We start from the raw sequence: 21,767 nt of genomic DNA on the forward strand, positions 1-21,767 counted from the left end.
TACTGGCACATAGACACTCCTAGATGTCCATTTCAGAAACGCTTATGCTGGGTCTATGTAAAAGTCCTGCAGAATAAAACTAAGCCAAAAAAAAACCCCAAATGCCTGCGTGGCTGAGTAAAACTGTCAAGCAGGTGATGGACTTCTCAGTTGTGGTTATATGTTTGTAGTCCTCTAAATTACCCATTGCCACAGTATTTAAGTCAGATTTGCAAATAAAGTAAGAATGGACATAGAGGCATACAGGGACAAAACACCATTTGCTCAGCTAGAGCTGTATCTTTTTCAGCTTAAGCTGGATTTGGCTTCATATCAATGGAAAGGTTTTGTTGCAGGGGTGGTTTTGAATAGAGAGGCTTAGGGCCGAGGGCTGGATTCTGACCCTGCAGCTGTGGGCAAAATTCTGGACCAATACAAAGCCCCAGAGACTGCAGTGCAGCAGGAGCTTCTACACGTAACTTGAGCCTAAAGTTCAAGTTTTGCTTCTTAAAAGATACGGTTTTTACAAAACCACTCATCACAAATATTTTAATAACTACAAATTTTCAGTAAAGACTGGATGACCAAAAACGTTTGCGATATTAGGACTGCACTGTCATAGCATATATGGGATGTTGAAAATGTAAAAGCTACTATTCCCAAAGTGGGAACATCTGCAAAATCAGCAAAAAGGAAATTTTTGTAACTATAACAATTTAGGAATACTACTTTGGGACTTAAAGACTACTGATTCTTGCCAACGCACACTGAAATAAACTCATCCATTGCCTGGCGTATGCTTGAAACCTTTTGGTCTTACAGCATCAGAAAAAAATTCTCCAGCAGCAGAAGTCACAAAATCACCATAGATATACTGAGTAACATGTGACTGAATTAAATTTTTACACCTTTAAAAAATAATGCCATCATCACCATCCTTTGATAACTAATTAGAAAACAATAAAAGTTTATTATCTGGGACCTTTCATGTTCTGGTGAGGGTTAAGCCTGATATGGGAGTATTAATTTAGGAAGTGAAACCAATGTTGAAACTATCTGTGAGTTTTTCACAATACAAAATATAATCAATTTCTGAAATTACATCTAGTAGTCACCATGTATCTGCTGGTTTCCAGAAAAAACATGGGCACTCAAAATTGTTTAATGTAGTGAATTTACTCCTGAAGCATTCTATCATGATTGGACAGTGGTTTGATCATCCAACTTTCTTATTTGCCTTTGCAAATATTTTTAACAGTATTTTGTTTTATTGAATGAATGACCTACAATGGGAAAATTCTAGAATGTAGAAGAAGTAACGAACCCAACTGTAATCAAACTGGGAACAGTGCTTATTTTTTCTTTAACTTTTAGAATTGTCACCAGAATAGCAGAGAAAATAAGGTTTAGATTAATGTATTCTGAAAAACAGTAACATACTTTCAGACATAACCAGGGCTTTGTCACCAGAGCACCTGCTGGAGTCTATGGTGGAGATGTCAAGAGGTTTTTGTGTGCATTGCTTCAACCACATTAAGGACTCACCACCCCTTGTTGGAGCTATGGGGAACTCCTGTTGCCATTAGGACTGAAGTCACCATCTTCCAGTCTGGCAACATCTAAACTTCTGAGATGACTGTAGCCGTTCCCATAAATATACAGAGCAACCTGGTACATCTATAAAACAATATACAAATGCCGTTACTAATGTTATCACAGTGTCACTGCTTGTGATGGTATTAACAGTCCATTCTCGTTTGAAGTAAATCTTTCAGAGGTTTACAATTTAACTGTAAAAGTCTGCGTTAATCTGGTATAGCAACGGGGCACGCAAAATCTTAGCTTCAGAGGCAATTTCTTGTTACCTAATTGTAGTAAAATCAATTTATCTAGCAATTTGGTTTGTTGGGACACATGACATTTCCAGATATTGTTTCAGTTGTATAATTAAAGCAAAATTGAACCCAGTTCCATGCACAATTGTATTTTATTAAAAAACTTCAGCATCCTACTATGAATAAAACTGAGGAGTTGGTATTCCTGGGGAGTGGCTGCCGAGAGGTGAGGTGTTAGGTGGCAAATCGTGGCAAGTCTTTCCCTCTTCCACAAACGTTTATGGTTACCTTAAAATGAACGCAAATAACCTAAAAGCTTCTAGTAAACTTGTAAAAATAAAACTTGTATTTGAGAACAGTCCATACTGTAACCAGCATGCCATATGACAAGAAACATAGCGGGCAACACAAAATACCAAGTACATAATACAACTTCTGAACTTTGAGCAGAAAAACGTTTGCCTTCGAGTTTTCCAACATAGAAAGGTTCGGCAGCTACGGCGTTAGTAAGTTTTTCTCCACCAACGCACGTAACTCGGCCCGTTTCTGCTGGCGAGCGATAGGTACCACCACCGCCGCCGCTCCCCCCCGCCATCTCTGCCGGGTCCCACAGCAGCGGAGCCGCCTTTTGTTTCGCGGGGGCTCTGCTGAGGCGGTCGGCCCACAGAGCTGCGGCCCGAACGGCACGCCGCCTCCGGGGCCGAGCGCCCACGCCCGGCCACCAACACGCGGGGGGAGGGGGGAGAGGAGGGCGCCGCGGCGGAGGACGGGGAAGCGGCCCGGCCCATCTCCCCCGCCGCGGGGCTGCCCCGCTTGGCGGCCCCGGGAAGGAGGCGCCGTCCCAGCCCCTCCAGGCCGCGGGGGCCATTTTTAAATGCCTGTCAGGCAGCGGCGGGGGAAGCAGGTGCCGGAGCCCGGGAGCTCCCTGAGGCGCTGAAGTTGCGGTCCCCGCTCCCTCAGGCGGGGTGGGGCGGACTGGACTGTCGCCTCACAGACGCCAGGGCAGAAGGGGCACCCAACGCCTCCGCCGAGCCGCCAGGGAACGGGGATAAAGACAACCGCCGGCCCCTCGCCCCCGCGGCGGGGAGTCCCCGCATTTAAAGGGCAGCTGCGGGCGGAGGCATCCCTCCGCCGCGTGAGGCGGCCGGGACTTCTTCTTCCCACACACGGCCGGGCGGCCCGATCCGCGGGGTAGCCCGGGCCTTGTTTTCCCTCAGCGAGATCCCTGCGCCGCGGCGCAGCGCCGCGCCGAGCGCTGATGGGAACTGCGGTTAGCGCTGTGCCTCCTCCGCGGGCGAGGCGCGGGGCCTCGCGGGCTGGCGGCCTGCCTCTGCGCCGACCGGGGTGAAGCGCCAGCGCGGGGAGGAGGCGGGGAGAGGCGCAGGTTGCGGGGCGGAGGGGGGGGGGGGGGGCGTGCTGTGTTCTCTTGCGAGTGGTGTATCCTTCCGCGGCGGCGGGCGTAAGGCCGCGCGTGTGTGCGGTGTCCCTCCGCCGCCGGCAGCGCAGGGGCAGGCGGCGTCTCCCCGGACGGGGCGAGGAGGTCACGGGCTTCGCCGGCAGAAAGAAGAAGAAACTTCGGAGCGCGGTGGCCGGCGCAGCGGGCGGCCTGGCTCGGCAGGCCGTCGGACAGAGGGCTCCCCGCAGAGAAGAAGGAAAAGGAGGAAGAAGCGGCGGCGACAGCGGCCTGTCTTCGCCGCCACCCCGCGGGGTCTCTGCGAGGGAGCCTGGGGGACTCTTTCTCGCGGCGCTCGGCGGAGGGATCTCTAGGAAGCGTACCCTGTCACCTCCCCCCTGCACCTCTCGCCCGTCGGCGCCGCCATCTTGGATTTTAATCCGCCATTTTTTTTCCTCCCCCCACTCGGAATTATTTTTTTATCACTATCGCTGCTTTTTCCCCCACCTCCTTACTTTTCCTCCCCTCTCGGCCCTTCCCTCGCTCAGTCTTCGCTTCCCCCCCTCCCCTTTTTTCCCCCTCGCCCCCTTCCCTTTGATGATTCATTTTCCCCCAGTGGCGGCTGGGACAGCGCCGGCGGCGGCGAGGGACCCAGCGCGGAGGGCAGCCGGGAGGTGAGTGTGTGTGTGTGTGAATTGGAGGGGGGGGGTGTCGCGGCTCCCGTGGGCCCTGTGAGCAGGGTGCCCCCACGCGTGGGAGGCGCCAGGGGCAGCCTGTCAGCGGGCGGTGAGGCGGGGGGGCGCCTGGGGCTGTGAGGGGGCTGTGCCGCTCAGCTTGGGGGGGGTGGGGGGGTGCAGAACTTGGAAGGGGCCCGCTCCGTGGGGTGGGGAGCGCGGGGCGGCAGGGAGGGGGTGTGAAGCAGCGCCGAGCCCGGTGTCGTCCCCCCCAGCCCCCCGCCGCGGGCCAGCCGAGGGAACGGCGTGCGGGGCCGGCGGCGTCCCCCGCCGCCTCGGGCAGGGCGAGGGCGGCTTTCGGCGGCGCTGACAGACGGACCCCGCGCTCCATATGGCGGTCGATGCGGGGAGGGGTGGGGTGCGAGGACGATGGGGACGACGGACCTGCGGCCGCTCGGAGAGAGGGGCGTCTGCAGGCGGTGCCGCCTCCCCGCCGCAGCGGGGGGCCGGGGGAGGTGGGGGGCCGCGGCGGGGCCGGGGGTTGGCGGCGGCGGCGCCGCCGGCGGGAGGCGAGCCCTAGGGGGCAGCAGGCGGCTGGGGGGGCGGCGCCGCCCGGCCCGGCCCGACCCGGCCCCGCTGCCCTCCGCCGCCCGCTTCGCCCTCGGTTCGTTCGCGGGGTTTTGCGCGGGTAGCTTCAGCCTAGGGAGGCGTGTGGGGAGCTGGGGGAGGAAGCTGTTAGCTACCTGGCAGTTCGTGGCACTCCTGGTGCTAAATGGTTAGTGGTCCCGGCGGCGCGGCTTTCCTCTGTATGAGCCGTAATAGGAGTTCTAAGCCGTGTTCCTACTGATTGGTTTTTATTAAGGTCTGTTTTGAGTGACCGCTCCGGCCTCAGAGCTTGCTGCCTTCGTTAGATCGAAACGCCTGACATCCTGCGGGTTCTTTGTGTATTTTCATTGGGGAATGTGTGCTTTTAAGGAAGGGGTAAAGCACATCATTGTCCGGCATCTGTATCTGAAAGTTTAAAGTCAAATTATCTTCAACACATTACTCTCTGAAAAAGTAAAGATGGGGGGTGAGAGAGAAAGTATGTGGTGTTTTGTTGAGTTGTGTCACAGGCAGCATGAGAATCTTAAGTATATAACTTGGTCTAGTTTTCTGGTGGGTTGAATTCAGTGCAGCGCGACATGTATGAGATGGCTATCTGATCAGAGTGTTTAATAGTGTAACTATAAATACGTAGTGGGAGGTTTTAATCAATGAGTGTACTATAGAGTAAGTTCACAGAGAGCCAAGTCATGCCCTGTTTCCATGATCTGGTCACTATAGCTATGGATGCATCCTCTTCCATTTTAATTAAAAATTAACTTTTGTCTTGAATTCTTTAAGCCTTTTTTTCCTTGTAAGTAACACTGTGAGGAAGTCAACACTTACTTGATTGAAAAATGGGATTTGTTTGTTTGTTGTGCTATTTTATTGTTAGAGCCAGACAGACATGTACAAACATCTCTGCTTTATACCCATTTGAGTTCACAAACTGGAGAATAAGATTTATTTGAAGTAATTACTTAGTGCATTGCATATTAAATAAGTGGGATGATGTGTCCTTGTACACTCAGTAACAGGACTGAACAGGGCTCTAGAATACTTGTTTTGCTTTGTTAGCACTATCCTACTGCAGGACTACAATTCCCAGTATTCTTTTCACTTCAAACAGCATTGTGCTTTAATACAACAGACAGTTGCCCAAATTAACATGGTAAGTGTAAGGTATGATACTGCTGTGCTTAACAGTGAATCCAGAGCTGTGGTTTGAGAATGCAAAGCATTTGGGAGCAGTCCCAGTTTTAAGTGCTCCTGACCTTGTCCCCCCACCCTCCTGTAATGTCGTCTTGCACCATGGTTCAAGCCAGCAAGGTTCAGACTTTTCTGGTGACTCCCCTGATTCAATCACTACTTGGCTCTGCACTTGTTTTGCTGGCATAGAGGGAGGATGGCATGTAAGTGGGCATAAGCAGGCAAGGGAGCAGCAGGGCTGCTTTTGGGGTTAGGCTGGTTTGAAGTCTTCATTGAACTCGTAGTGCTGTTTGTGCCAGCCATGGTGGGACTGCCCTGAACTACTAGGTTCAGTTGAACCTTTGTAAGTCTCATAGCTAACCTGTTACAACAGCTGACACTTCTTCCCCTTTCAGTGGTCCTGCTGCGGCTCCTCCAGTACTGCATCCTCTCTTGCTCTAGTGCCCACTGGTCCTTTGCTGAATCTGCTCAGCACATTAAACCAGCAGAAAATTACCTGCTCTCCCCGCTCTTGGATTAATGACGTTGTACTGAGTTATGGAGAAGGCACACTGAACTCCAGAATTGGTGGAAATGTTTGTGTGAATTGGCAAGGGGGAGGAGGGAGGTTCTCCCTCTCCCAGAAACTGAGCTTTTGGATTGTCTCTGTGAAAGTCTGCTGAACACTCGTGTTGCTGCAGTGAGTTGGGAGATCACGCAGCCTTTAGGGTGCTTTGCTCAGCCAGTTATTCAGCCTCACCCTGAGGGGGCACCAGGTGGAGGAAGGGGGGGATGACGACGACGGGGTAGGAAAGAGGAGAAGGGGCAGGAGCTGCTGAAGCACTTCTGTATGTGCATTGCCTCTGCCACTTATTTGTACTGGTACACTGTTGCTTCTGTGCCTGCATTGTGCTTGGATTAGTATCCAAACTGACAGACAAAAATCACATGGCTGCAAAAGAACTGGCACAAGAGAAAGTGGGAGAGTACAGACTGAGATATTGGTGGGGCATTGAAGCCTGGGTTTGGGTCAGGTTTGGATCCATGTGTGCTCTCACAAACCTGCATCCTGGGGCTGCAGTTCTGCAAAAGTTTGAACTGACCTGAGTTAGTTTTGACACAGTCTTACATCCTCCCATGTGCCGCTATTAATCCATGTCCAATTCTGGACTGAGCTTGTTCTGAGAGCTAACTAGCTGAAAAGAAACACTCAAAAAACAGGGGGGGTTGTTGTTTTGTTGTTGTTTTTTTCCTGGTGGTTTAATTTACTGAACCAGTTCATCCCGGGGCAAAGAAAGTCAAAAGTGGATCTGAAATCAGGTGGTTGAAATAAGCATCTGCAGGGGTGGGACTGAAGTAGGCCTTACTAGGTAGCTTTTATCCTGTTGAGGAACTGCAGCTTCAACTCCAGAATCTTTGAAGTCCTCTGGGACCGCCTGACCTTTCTTTAAGATAGAGCTTTGACTACAGAGATTATGGGAAAGTAAACTCCCAAATACCTTCTTTTTTTGTCACCTTCTGTGGTTGCACAGACCTCTCTTCCATAGCTGGTTTTGCTGTGTTTTAGTATCATCACTAATAATTTGTAGTGTAACATAGAACATCAGGTTCCTGTTTAAAGTGACACTGTGCATTGGCTTCACACCTTCTGTGAGCCAGAAGCATTCTGTGCCTCCCTTTCCTCTCTGGCTTAATGGTACTTGTCTGAGCTGTCAAAAACAGTAGCCGAAATAAGGTTTGAGGCTGTTTTGAATAACCCCTTAAAGCTGTGCAAGTTTTAATTCAGCTTTGATTTTGCTCAGTCTTTTGTATTCTTAGAAACTTGAACACTCTTTAGGAGTGGGTGGGATTTTCTTGTTCCGCAGATGGGGTGGCTGTAGTGAAATTGTTTACGGCCTGGTGATCTTACAGAAGAACTGGTTGCATAGTTTTGGTCTGCTTCCCAAATTGAAAGGTCTATTGCTTTTTTTTAGAGCTATCAGTAATGAAACATACATATTTACTTTTAATGCTGTTGATTTGTCCAGAAAAGCTGAGGCTGTGGTCTTGTGTTTTGGTTTTATGTCCTGTATTTGCTTTAGGCCACTGTCCTGTTGAAGAATACTTTTTGCAGCTATAGTTAATTTAAAAAGGAAAAAAAAAATAAACCCCCAAAACTGGTTTAGATGCTTGAGTTAATAAAAAAAAAAATAAGAAGAAATTGTATTTTAGAAGGTCCTTTGACTGCCTGTATACTGGAGGCAATAGGAAAGGGGAGTATGACCCCACCTGCTAGGAAACCTCCTGATCCTAGTGCCTTTGCCTGTGTCCTGGAGAGGGATGTACAAAATCTGTTTAGAAGCTGTCCCTTTGCTTTAAGCAGTATACATTTATATGCCAAAACTGTGTTACAGAAGACTAAAATAAATGATACTTGAATTTCTTAGGGTTACTGATGTATGTGTTTGTATGGTTTAGGGTTTTATTGATTTGGTTTTGTGCAGCTTTTTTTTCCCCCGTCACAACAAGAGTTTTCTGAATTGATAGATTTCACAGATGAGAGCCCAAAACCTGGGAGGTGCAGACAGCTTTTGAGATCCAACAGCCATAGAATTTCTTTACTCAAATTCATAGGGATTTACTACACTTCTCAGTATAAAAGGACTAAGGCTTTTCATATGTGATATATATCTGACTGGTACTGTTAATCATTCTGGTAAACACTTCTGGGTAAATCTGGCTTTGCGAATAACTTACGCTATGATATCGCATTAATCATGTTTATGCTTCAGTTGTTGATAGGTGCTTCCAAATGTTACTGAAATGCAAATAATGCTCAGAAAGTGTGTTTAATAGGTTTAATAAATTTAGAACAGGTAAATGAAACTTGAGTTTTAGGTTTTGAGAGTACCATTGCAATGAAATGCTAAATTTCTCAGTGAGAGGTGCTGAATGCGATTGAGCTATATTTTGACATTTTAGGAAAAGTGTCTGTAAAACTACAGTAATAGAATTATAAAAGGCAGTGTAATTATGAAGGGTAGTGGTATAGTTAATAAAAGGTTAAAACAGCAATGTGGACATTTACATTGAAATAAAAAAGGTCCCTTGGAAGCTGTAATTGTGCTGGTAAACTTAACAGTATAGATAAACCCAAAGTCATAAGGGATCCATGGGTGGGGTTATATTATTTGATGGCAGAGCCCTTTAGCAGGAATTTTTAAGTATGTGGAGGTGTAAGTATATTCCAGTTTTCTCTTGAATAGGAAGATGGTGTTCATCTCCTCCTTTTCTCTCTCCGTTCCTAAAGGACTTGTCAGCATGAATCTGATGTAGAAAGTACTGAAAGCAAATCACATGGTGGTGATGAGTGGGGCATCTCTTGCTCCCTTTTAGGCTATCTGTTGGCGTTAGGAGCTGTGATATTCACTGGGAGAGGAATCCTGTCTGTTGGTTCTAGCTTTTGAAACTGTCTCTTGAAAGCAGTGTTTGTGTATTGGGAGAGGGAATAGAGGCTGAAGAAGCACTCACGCAGTCTTCAAGTTTGTAATTTGGCTGGTGTTAGAAAATAAAAGGCAGCAGTAGATGGAGACAAAGGTTTTTTTCCTCATTAGGCTTCTAGGCTCAAATGAATGATGATTTTTCACAAGAATGTTTGCTAGGCTTCACTAAATGACTTTCAATTTTGCTTGGGGAGGACTTCTGTTGTCATCTATATCAATATATTTTGCAACAAACCCAAGTATTTTTCCTAATGCTTCGTATGGCTTGAGTATTCTTCAGTGGCTACATTCCTTCTTACCTTTGCTATCGTTCTTTCCTTGTCATTACTGTATTTGTTAGGCAGAAGTGTGTTAGCACAGATAGTACTCACCTTCCCAAACTGGACTTAAGAAAGATCAGTTACCTTCTTTGTGTGGAGTATGCCTTTATCCAGCTGAAAGTGTAGCGACTATACCTGTTAGTTGTCAGAATCACTACCGTATTGAATGGTTTTCCTCCAGATTGTTGCATACTGGTATTCATCTACAATTGGACTTCATGGTAGACTTCATTTACCTGTACTGCTCTTGAACTGTAGCATACCACAGAGTATAGTTCAGTCCTGGTTTGCAAAGAGATGGAGACTGAATGTAGTCAAAATCTTTAATGTAGTTTCTGTTTTAATACTGTTTCTTACCACTGTGACAAAAATGGGGAACGGGGTTTAATTAGAGCATATAGAGCTTTAAAATGAATTGATTGAGAAGCAGAAAGAGGGAAGTTTAAGAATGAGTCTGTCACTAAGTGTTTAACTCAGTGCAGATCTTCACAGGGTAGCTGTCTTCTGAAAGAAGTTCAGGTGGGATGCTTAACAAGAAAATTTTGGGATTTGGGTTTTGGTTTAGTTGTTCTGGTGTGTTTTTTTTCTTTCCCCTTTTTAAATGTATGCTATCAGGCAAGCTCTATGAAGAAAGAGAAGAAAAAAAAAAAAAAAAAAAAAAAAAACACGCCTAGTGTTGTCTAATACCGATTTAGCTGCAAGATTGCCAAGGGGTTTTTCGGAGGTACTATGTGAAAATGTCTGGTTCTATGTATAGCTAAATGCAATGAATAGGGTTTTCCCTAGTAAATTTTAAGTCTCTGGTTTGTTTTCTGAAGGCTATATCTGGTAAATTCCTAAAGAATTTTGTCAGTATGCACAGCAACTTTTGCATTCTGGTAGTCAAACTGTTTGGTTCCAGCTCTGTTAAAGAGCTATGCTAAAGCTTGCTGGTCCCCTAAAATAGACATTTAAACTTTTTTTTAAATCTTGAGGTCAAAGCCAAGCCCTTCTATCACTGGCAGCAAGAAAACTCCTTCAAAGAAGGAAGAAATTATCTTAATTCTTTTTCTTTATATTGAGGCAGTAGTTCAGCCAGCTTTTCCCCAGTATGATTCTGTTATACTTTGTTGATTAACCTTACTACCCTTCTGTGACAATTTGTAAAAGGTTCTAAAACCTGTAGATTTCTGGATGATAGTTCTAGTAAGATGTTTGAGACAATACATCTGTTAAGAGAAACAGTAGAGACAAGTGACTTAATACATCAGTCTTCTGAATCTTTGTAAGTAACTTAGTTACTAATCATCTGGCTATAAATGTTTCTGTAGCTTTAAGTAGCTGGATCTCAAGGTGTCTAACAGAAATCCAGTATTTTGCTCTTCAACTGATTAAAAACAGAGTTTCTATAAAAGACACTATTTCAAAACATCTGTTAGTTTGTTGCAAATTTCTGCCACCAGATTGAAGTGCCTGCTACGTGGTGCTTGTTATCTGCTGTGAACAGAGCCTTCATGCTTTTTTTTTTTTTTTAAATTACAGTAAAAGGAAAAGGCACAATTTATTGTTTCTTTGAGGAAGCAGTAGGGAGGAGGATGAATTAAAACCAAGTGAATGAATTATTAATGCATAAATGCAGTTGTAAAATAATTGTGTAAATCAATGTTGGAATTTTTTTCATGCATGTTATACAGAGTGAGATGCAACTGTGTACAAAACTAGCATGTGCTTTGCTGGCTGTTTATGTACTATAAAATTTAAGCTCTACTTGTGACACCACTTACCACTGGCCCATTGAGCCAGGTGTGTTGTGACTGTGTTTGTGTTACATGGAATAGTAAACGTAGTAGCCTGGGTTCTCTAGGTCATCTCTGAGGGGTTTTTGAACTCTGATTTTTAAATGAAGATTTAACATCTTCCCCCACCCTCATTCCAAAAATTCTGTCAATTTTCTGGTTGGTTTTTTTTTTTGTTGGGTTTTTAACTGTGTTCATCCTTAGTTCTTGGAGGATGTTTGTATAATGTCATTCTTTGCTGTAGAGTTCCAAACAGGTTACAGATTTTATTTATTAGGGAATATAATCTTTGTTGGGTGTGTATTTGAAAATATTCCATTTCTGGCATCACATAGCTGCGTGTGTATTTATCCATGTGTATGTATGTCTATATAAGTACATAGGTTTTTATGTGTGTGTATAGTCCAGCTCTTAAAATTGAGTTGTCCTTAGTAATTTATTGGCTTTAGAACTGAACCTTTGGTTCCAGATATGGTTGTAAGTTGTAGGACAATACTTCACCTGTGGATATCTGCATTTGCAATAGTTCCCTGTACTAGTGCTAATGAACTGCTTTTCTTTCTTCCTAATGCAAATGCAGATCACCATCTTTCTTTTCTTCCGTGGTGTTTTTTTGTTATTTTTGGGTTGTTTTGGTTTTTTCTTTTTGTTAAAATCTGTGTCTTGGAAACGGTTTCCCAGTAAGTTCTAATCATGTTTATGTTTTGCTTCCAGTAGGAATTGGAACTGAAATTATTCATCCACTTCTCCAAGCCTTTTGAAAAGTGACTAAATGCAACTGAGTCAGACTGTCTGTGGGAATGAAGTGGCTGGGAGAATCCAAGAACATGGTGGTGAATGGCAGGAGAAGTGGAAACAAGTCGTCTAATGACCATGCGCAGAATCAGACCAAATTGCAGCATGCAGGAAAGGAGAATCCGAAGGCGGGCAAAAATGGAGTTGAGAGAAGATCAAGCAGATGTATGTACATGTTTATACAGCTTAGTGCAGTATGTGATTCTTCTATCAATTTGGAAGTCAGGTTTCTGTCTTGTCTTAATTCATGAAGGAGGTCTGCATTCAGCATGTAGCTATCATCAGAAGTATTAATTATGTTTGTATTTGTTGGATGTGTTAACTCATTTCAGGAGTATAGATCTCTTCAGATCAGTTTAAAAGTTAAGTACGAATAACTGGATGTAAATTAATTTTGAACTGTTATAAGTATAAAATACTTCTTGGAAATGGATAATGTATAATTTGAATTACGAGCCCAACTTGTGAATGCACATGTAGAAGTAAACCCAGTTTTGAATGCAGTCGCATATATCAATAGTCATTATGAATCGGTTTTAAGGAACATGGATTTTTATTTTTGCTATTGGTCTGGGATGAAGGACTAAATACAAATTCAGAGTAAGTCATTTATTCAGATTTTGGGAAAATTGGGTTTGAAATTTTCATGGTTTCATCACGTTTATAGGTTAGAAATTTTAGAGACAGGTGTGACTGACCAGTGTAGTCTGGAAAGATGCTTGTAGTTGGGGAAGGGGAAGAGAGAAGGAAACCAAAATTAATTGGAGACACCCATAAAATGTGTTCTAAAATACTTTCTCCATTGGCTGCTACATAAATGAACAAAAGCAAGAGTGAAAAATTAACTGTGCTCCTGCTTCTTCAGGTATTTTATCATCTTCCTTATTTGTTCTATATTTTTTTGTCTCTGACCTGTGGTCATCTGTCCCTGAGTGTAGCTGGGCTTTATAACATTCCTTAAATGATGTCTAATTTATGCTTTCTTATTTGCAGGTAGCGGTGCTTCAGGATTTGAGGGTCAAAGTCGTTATGTGCCTTCCTCTGGAATGTCTGCCAAGGAACTGTGTGAAAACGATGACCTAGCAACTAGTTTGGTTCTTGATCCCTATTTAGGTTTTCAGACACACAAAATGAATACTAGGTAACTTGTCTTTATTTTTCTAGAAAAGAATTGATCTTAGTTGATGTAATCAGGGCAAAACTGTGGAATTTCTTGCATGTTTGCAAAAGTCTGAAAAAATGGCAATTTGTGAGTAGCTTCTGCCTTTAAAATGGTATTGCATGTGAGACTGGACCTCAGAGCTCTGAGACAGCGTGCATTTGTAATGCTGTTATAGGTCTACTAGCGCTCATGTGTGTTTATGCTGTAGAACAGGTTGTTAATAGACACTGTTTCTTAGCTTAAACAGTTAATTAATCATAAGTCTTAAAGCATTAGTCATTTGAAATATTTCAAATACAGAAACTAGTGTTTGGGGACTTTTCTGTTTATTTCATGTGCCTGGGTGCTTTTTTGGTTTTGTTGCCCCCACCCCCCACCCCCCCTCCTTACTCTTATAACATCACAAGAAAGATAAAGTTCCTGAGCACTTCATTGTTGGTGCCACTTGATCTTAAGTTCTTGCAGACCCATGCTGAAGGAATGCTTCTCAAACATGTCTGTATGTATAAGATAAATTAATGTGCACGCTGGGAACTTGCTTACCAGAATTGCACGTACTTTTGCACTGTTATGGACCTGTCTGAATACTTCTGGTCTAATTTCAGTGTGGTCTTAGGGTTTAGTTGTTGCATGCTTCTTTCTGTTTTACAGATGTACCACTGATTATAAGTATATTCTATAGATCTCTATTAAGCTTTTGTTTGCATACAAGGTCTGCATTGCTAGCATAATGGAGAAGCTATATATAAATGATAAGTTTCTAAGGACAGGAATCATGTGCTTATTATTGTACAATAATAAGAGCTGGGGTTTCCAGGCAGCACATCATGGGAAACAGGCTGCTCAACCCTTCAAACTGTTGCTGTGGTTATTTTTAAAGAAGAACAGTTTACCTGTGCAGCATGGTGGCATAACCAGAGTATCAGTTAAGTAGATTTTTGTATGTATGTAACAAACTGATAACTTCAAAAATGACTGCTAGATTAATTGGTGTTGTCACATAACATGAATGGTTGCTGGTGTAACCTGACAGCATAAGTTGCACAGGAAATTGCAGCAATGTGGTCCTAATAACTGTAAAGACTCCAAAGAGATTTTTCTTTTTTGCTGGAGAGTGCAACATCCATCTTTAAGAGGAATGCTTGAGTTCTTCCTGTTCCCTCCATGCTGTTGGTTACAATAGCACATTGTGCCCAAAACAGCATCTAGGTAGATACTCTTACAGTTCAGTTCGGAGTGTCTTTGTATTTCCGGCAGTTAATCGAGCTAAATATATATGCTCAAAAGTCTGACTTGGTTTGTTGCACGAATGGTAGTCTACAGCTTATGCACAGGTGGTTAATTCTTATGCTTTTTGCTAAGGAAATGATGTCTTCATTGTTTAATAGTTGGAGAAACGACATTCATAAATGTTGTTTTCTGCTGATATGTTTTCAACAAATACTTTTTTGATTACTAATTTGAATCAAAAGACTACACAAAGGCTATCATCGTGTATTTCTTCCTTTCTCAGACTTGGAAAACAGTTACAGGCAGTCTTCAAGGACAGTAGTTAATAATCTTGGAACACTATGGGAAATACTTAGGTGAGGCTTACAACTTCTACCAGAAACCCAGAAACACATCTTCTTGCCTCTTTCATAATGTCCTATTGAGAGAGTTTCTATTGTTGCAATGAATTAAAATGAAGGCATCAGCATAGTTTTTGTTTATCTTTTTGGTACAGTGATGACATCTGCTTGTTACTGTAGCTCTGATGCTTAGATCATCTTCCTTCCATCTAGTAAGCTGTAGTCTTTCTAGAGCTCCTGAGATGTATTGTTGTTGTATGGCTTTGAGGGAAGGCAGGGGGGGAAACAAATACAAAAAGACTAGACCATTTTCAAAATACCACATGCCAGTACCCAAGTAGATGATTGTAGTAGAAATTAAGATTTGCAGCTTACATTTGGACATCTTCTGCTTCAGTGTGATGAAGTCATATTAGTTACATAGTTTGTGTATTGAGGTGTGCTTAAAATAAAATGGCCATTTATGATGGCAAGCAAGTATTTCCTGTTCCCTTGCTGTGATTTGTTTGAAGACGTACTGTGGAAGTGACTGTGCCAGCATTCTGCTTTGCTGTTGGAAACTCATAAGAGGTTTGTATTTTTGCAACTAGCAGCCCAGTGTAAGTTGATGACCACTTACTGAAGTTGTACTTTACCTTACCTCTGGAAGCCAGGTCTGTATTTTTGTATGTATAAGTGTCTTCTATATAAGCATTTTCTGTTCTTCATTCCTTCAGTTGAAGAGTTTGTAAAGACTTCGTTTTGCCCAGAGTTTGTTGATTAGAGGAAAAAAACACCTCATGATGTTCTAGTAAAATATCTTTTTTTTCCATCTTCTTTATACTGAATTAGTCATCTTATGGTAGAGTAGTGACAAGAATGTGATTGTTATTTTTTCTTTGTTTTTTCCGGGGGCCATAAAAATAAAGTCCTGCAATTCCTGAATGCCCTCCATCTTGGAAATTGAGCTATTAGTTCTGTAAGCTGTCAATCAAGTCAGTAATGTCTGAAAGAGCTGAAGACTAGTTCTCAAAAGATTACAATTGGATCGCACAATGAGTTTGTCCAGTGTTCCTCTGAAATACCTTCTTGTCACCAGTGATTTGATGGACAGCATAAAATGTAGCTCTGGAAATGTCTTCAGTGGCTTTACCCAAAAGTAACTTTTTTTTCATCCTCTTGGATTTCCAAGAGAAAGCAGGTTGTTTTCAGAGCTTCTGGCCCTCTTTACAGGTCATGTGATCATTCTTTCATCAGATTGGTAGATCTTATCTTGACAAAATAGGAGGTTAGCAGTTAATAAGAAAAAAGATAATCCATGTTTTAGGAAGTATAATCTTGTCAAGTACAGCTGTTCTAAGGTTTTGTTGCTTCTTGTACAAATCCTGTTATATCAGACCTTTTTTCTTTTTTTGTGTGTGTGACAAAGGCTATACTGGCTGCAAGATTTACTTAGTCTTGCATGCCCGTCTTTTATGTAAAAACAAAACTGATTTTGCAAGCTATTACTTCCTGGGTTGAAGGTTGTCTAACACCAAAGATTAAAACTGATGCTTGTAAAAAGCAAAATGAGTTTGTGTTTATCTTACCATCTCTTATTTTCAGATGCTTTTCCCTAGGCTGAGTGCTGAATCTTGAAGTTTGCATGCCTTAATGGCTAATCCACTCTTCGCTGTCTTGCATACAAATGTGTTAGTATTTAAATCTTAAGGCAGACTTCCGATAATACTGCTTCTGTTACCAGTCACTCTTGTTTCCTGGTTCCCTAAAGCACCAGCATCAGGCTAGGGAATACTGAGAGCAGTTCCAATGTCTTTCTAAGTTTGCAAGTGACTTAGGAAGTTAAACGCATTATAGTCTCTTTTAGGAGAATCTAGGGGTGTTTCCTAACTCCATATTGCTGCTTTCAGTGAAGTTACAAACTGGTGTGTGGTGCAGGTAGTTTTGTCTGATAATGTGAGACTGAAGGACTAAGCTTTAAGAATTTCTGTGTTTTCCATAGCAAACATGAAGTGTGTTGGGGATGATGTGCGGGAAGCTGCTTTCTGTCAACACTACACTAAGAGCAATTGCTGGTCTTGGTGTAAACCATCAGCTACTTACTTGACAGGGTATGTCACTCTTTGTCCCGTAGAGTCACTGTTGAGCAATAAAGACAAAGAAGGCAAAGCAGTTCCATATCACTTGCGTTCATGGGTCTGTGCTGAATCTCTGCTGTGTTCCTTAGCTCATTTTGATATAATAATTAAAGGGCTCAGTATTCATCTTGAATAGGGTTTGGAGGTAGAACAAGTTATGTGGCTTCTGCTAAATAAGGTTACAAGGCTGTATAGTTCCTCTTCTCCCTATGGAGATAATGGATTAGAGGTACACAGCTCTTATGTAGTGACACTGTGTTTCAAAGTGAAGCTTTTACATTCTTCAGACCTCAGTGTCTGTGTACTTTCCAAAATGATCTTGTTTGACTTTTGTGTAAAGTCTGCTGTTTCCTTTTAATTTTTGCTGATAATTCAGTAAAGTCCTTTAACTTGCTCCTGGTTGTCTTCCTTCACTGTATGTGGTCACACACAGTGATTACATTGGAACTAACTGTTTTGCTGCTGTTGAATGCTTTGGATTTAAAAAAAAGAATTGCAACCAAAACCCCGCCCAAACAACCAAACCAATTCCCACCCCTCCAAACCAACACTCACCACCTTACTCTTACACAGTTTTTCTAGTTGCACCTTTAACTTCAATAAAAATTGTTCTATCTCTAAAAGCTGGAGTGGCTTGCATCCAGTAGTCATGGTAACTGCTAAATTAAATTTACTATGTGGAATGTCAGAATAGGAGTGAAGAAAAGTGTTGGGGATTTTTTTGTTGCCCATATTTATTTTAAAAAAGCATTTATTTAATAACCATAATAAGGAGAATGAAATCATGTGGCTGTTAGAACTTTCTTTACTTCTATTCTAGGCTGTATTGGAGTTTTGACCACACTGGTGCGTGTATAGTTTCAGTTCAAGAAATTTAAGTAATATGGAATACTTTCTTAATTAAAAATTCTGATTTGAACTTTGGCCTTTAAAGAGTGTGGGGGGTTTCCCAGGTAACAACACTGGAGATTAAACACAGAACAAGTTGATTTTTATGTAACTAGCTTTTAATTAAGATACTCACACTACAGGGTTGGGCAGGGGGAAGCCAAAATGTTTGTTAACTAAATCAATTGTTTCCACTTATTATAAGCAGATGATTTTCAACTCTTGTTGTGCTGTCTTGAATGCTTAACAGCCTTGCAGTTTTAGCTTCTGTGCTGAATCTCTGGTATTAGATGAACAGTAACTTGCTGTCTTTCCATAGCCACTTAAATAAAAATATCATCCATACAAAGTGCCTGTTGTTAAGAGGCTAATGGGGTGCTATGTTTTGATAAATTCACTCTTCTTGATGTTCTGTAGACAGAAGTTAAGAAACAGGTTTAGAAGTATAACCCTTTATCATGCACTGGTATGCTATGTGGAGTTCCATACTGGATCTCTTGCAGGATCAATTTATCCTTTTTGTTCAAACTCACTGCTCTCAGTGACTTGAGACTAAGCAAGGTACTGTGCTTCTGAACTTACCAGAAACTCTCCTTTAACTTCCTTTATAGGCAAGCATCTCACTGACCTTTGGCTTTATACCTTGGAGTTTCAAGATTCTTTAAGTATTCCCGAGGTAAGAGAAACTTGAGAGAGAGAAAGAGCTTTGCTTCCCCAAGCCATTTTCCTACGTCTTCCTTATTGAGACTGCTTCAGTTTGCCCTTAACTGGGATAAGATCATCTTCTAGCTGATTTTGAAATTGCAATACCCATAGCTTTTTTGGATCTTGTTGACTAGGGAAAAATGAGTGTTTCCTAGAGAAGTGTGAAAAGTTTCTATTCTGCAGGAAGAAGGGCTATTATTATTATTTCTTTAAAGATACTGTGATAGCTGAGTTTTCATTCTTAGCTTACTTTTAATAACAGACTGTTTTGTGGCAGACTCCATGTTCTGCGAGACCTGACCCCTGAAGCTGTTTGTAGGGTGGCTCAATGGGTCTGTGCCTATGAGCAGATTGAAACAACAGAGTGTGTTGTTCAGTTTGCATGATGGAATCTGTTAAAGGTGCTGCTCATAGGAGCAAACCAGAAGTTTGGATAAACAATTCTGATGTTAATTGACTCTCTGTTTAGAGACTGGGTTGGCTGGTTTGTTCTGTTGGTTTTCTTGTGCTCTTTCTGTCTCTCTAGTTCTCTTCTTTGAACTAGTCTCCTATTTTACTGACACTTAAAAGCCAGTTTCTTTGGCTCGGTTTATATATATGTATACATTTAGCTGTGGGGTCTTTTCAGGCTCTCTTCATGGTGGTGCTCAAAAACAGTCATGTAGACTTTTTCAGCAGATGCATAGATTTTTATTTTTTTTTAAATGTCGTGTGTAAATGAGGAAGCACTGTAACACCAAAATGATAGTGTTTAAGGTTGCATCTCAAAACCAATTGGCTTTTTGGTAGGTAGTGCTGGGAAAGACTAGTGAATGAACTGCTATTTCATTATATTCCTGGGAGAAGTGAAGTATCTATCAGCAGAGCCTCAAATTCTTAAGGAACGCTCGACTTATAGGCTTTCTTGGCATATTGGCTTCTTCGGTGTCTCAAATCAGAAGGTGCCTTTTAAAGTATGGAGATGCACCTGTGAAAGCACTGAAGCTTTCATGAGGAGTCTGGGTTGTAGTGTTCTGGATTAGCTCAAACCTTATATGCTCTCAGTGCAGTTTACACATGCTGTTGAGCTGTGAACAACTCACTAACTTGGGCTCAGGGTGCAAAGTATCATTCTGCTTCATTGATTTGGGAACCCTTGAAGTGAAACACTGTACATCATGATGTTGGTTTTCAGCATCTTCCCATGTACTTGTGGACAGTTCTTGCTTGTTTGGATTCCTGTTTATCTCTTCTAGTTATCTCTGTCTTGTGACCATGTAAAAAATATCAGTACAACATTTTAATAGTTGTTCTGCAGGGCGGCCTTGGTATTAATTTTGGAGCCCTTGGGTGCTGAGAGTTGTGTTCTTTGAAAAACCCAGTCCCTGTTTCAAGTTTTAAATGCTTGGCATACACTGTGACATTCATCTGACCTTTCAATGTTTTGGGGTTTTTAAAATCTCTTCACCCACTTCCTGCTTCCACCCTTCTTTTTGGCCTTTTCAAGGCTTGGGCATACAGTAACTATTCTACTTCTCAGGAATGATGTTACATGAGTTTCTGCTAGACATTTAAAGGAACTCTGCCAGCAGTGTGGAATGCCTGAGACAAGAACCTGTAGAAACACCTGCACTCCCCCGCCCGCTGGTGGTTCAGTTGGGATACTGCTTTCCTTAGCTAGCCTAGACTAAACCGCTTCTTGGTCATAAACAAGTATGATTATGTCTATCAGCACATACACATTGCCTGCCTCAGGTGCTAATGCAATTTTGAATGTGATGGTTTTTCCACCTATCTTTGCTCCTGCAGGTCACTTAGCTAAAAAAAAAAAAAAAAAAAAGGTGCATTTTAACATATAAAATGTAAGGGAGAGGGCAATCATTCATTTAGCTAGCCCGGCAAGAATAGACATAGCTGAAGACCAGTTTTAGCTGTAAATCCTGTGGCTTTTCCTCCCATAATGTTTGCAGATAAAGACGTAAACCAAAAGTTGACCTGACACGTTTGTGCATATTGGTGTGCTTGGTACTTCTCATTATATAAATACAGTTGGATCCTTGTTGGGAAAACTGTTTCTGAAAATGAGAACAAGTCTTATTCTGAAACTAGTCAGGTTCAGTTCAGGCTATATCATTTTAAATTCCCTTAATGTCTGAGGATGCTCTCTGAGTTATGACTGTCAAATCTGGGAGAAGTCTTTCTGGTTTGGGGAGAACTGGGAGATATTCTTCTTGTATCTGGCAAGTTGAGGGAGACTTTGCTGTGCTACAGAACAAAAATAATAATGATCATATCATCTGTAGTCTGAAGGGAGTTTTCCTCCATGATGAGGTTTCAGCAGCTTGTTAGGCAGTTAGCTTTTGGGGTAGATGGGATAAGTATATTCTTTATTAAAGGACTTCAGGGTACATACTGCAATTCTAAGTGGGCATCTATTTCTTGACTGACTCTTACTATCTTGTTAGATGTTATCCCAGCCAGAAGAAAACTTATGTAATGTCTTCTTGGAACTACTTATTATATCATATCTGAAAGCTCACAGGTTTATGCTGATAACTTTTGTCATATTCAAAAAGATCTAAAAGATTGCTTAGTCATTATATTACAAGGAAGTTTTTCAGATGGAGAAATGCAGGGAAGATGCATGAAATGCTGATAACCCGCACTGCTGCTGGAAGGGATACTGCTGTTAGGAGATCTTTATTGTATCAGGAGCATAAATAGAGCATTTCATTTCTAATGAAGGAGCTTGAATCCTCATCATTACTAGTTATTTATGATTTTAAACTCTTGCTATTTTACAAGGTGCAATAAAATTGGGATGTGCAACACTTAAGGTGTTTTGTTTCCTTCATACAAGTTGCATAGAAGAAGCAAATCTTATTCAGTCATCTGAAAAGAAGTTACTTAAAACATTCAGCGTTCTAAGATGATGATAAGCCAGGTGATATGGTAATTTAAAAAACAGGGTATCGGTGAGGGAGTTGATGAGTTTTCCTTTCACCAGCTTTAAGAATTTATTTCCCCTTGTTTACTTTTGTCATCAAATACAGACTTCATTTGGTAAGTAGGAGGAAATAAAATCAGCATGGTAACTCACTTCAAGCAACAAGTAATGGGACTTAGTGTTATAGATTTAATCAAAAGCTGTCAGCCTGTTCAACACTTTCGTTATATGCTGTGTAAGCAAAAGCTGTGAGTTGTAAAAGGAGCTGCAGAAAACAGCTTTTCATGACCCTAGAAAGTTTTTACCTTTGCAAAGAGTCCTCTGGGTTGTGTCATACACTTTGGGGTGTGTCATACACTTAAAAGTACACAC

At 42.1% G+C, this 21,767-nt stretch overlaps 1 protein-coding gene across 2 annotated transcripts in view; it reads left to right on the top strand.

Moving 5' to 3' along the window:
* Nucleotides 1-3,270: 3,270 nt before the first annotated feature.
* The window catches only part of KMT5B (lysine methyltransferase 5B), a 30,823-nt gene continuing 12,326 nt past the window's right edge, over nt 3,271-21,767 (top strand). The window contains exons 1-3 of one of the 2 annotated variants that reach the window (XM_049820584.1): nt 3,271-3,881; nt 11,946-12,191; nt 13,020-13,167. In XM_049820584.1, coding sequence (XP_049676541.1) covers nt 12,032-12,191; nt 13,020-13,167 — 308 coding nt within the window. In that variant the 5' untranslated portion in view covers nt 3,271-3,881; nt 11,946-12,031. The remainder of the gene's footprint in view (nt 3,882-11,945; nt 12,192-13,019; nt 13,168-21,767) is intronic. The other variant, XM_049820583.1, reaches the window with a different exon arrangement.

Source organism: Accipiter gentilis, chromosome 17 (genome assembly GCF_929443795.1).
Source record: "Accipiter gentilis chromosome 17, bAccGen1.1, whole genome shotgun sequence".
In the NCBI taxonomy this organism is placed as follows: Eukaryota; Metazoa; Chordata; class Aves; order Accipitriformes; family Accipitridae; genus Astur; species Astur gentilis.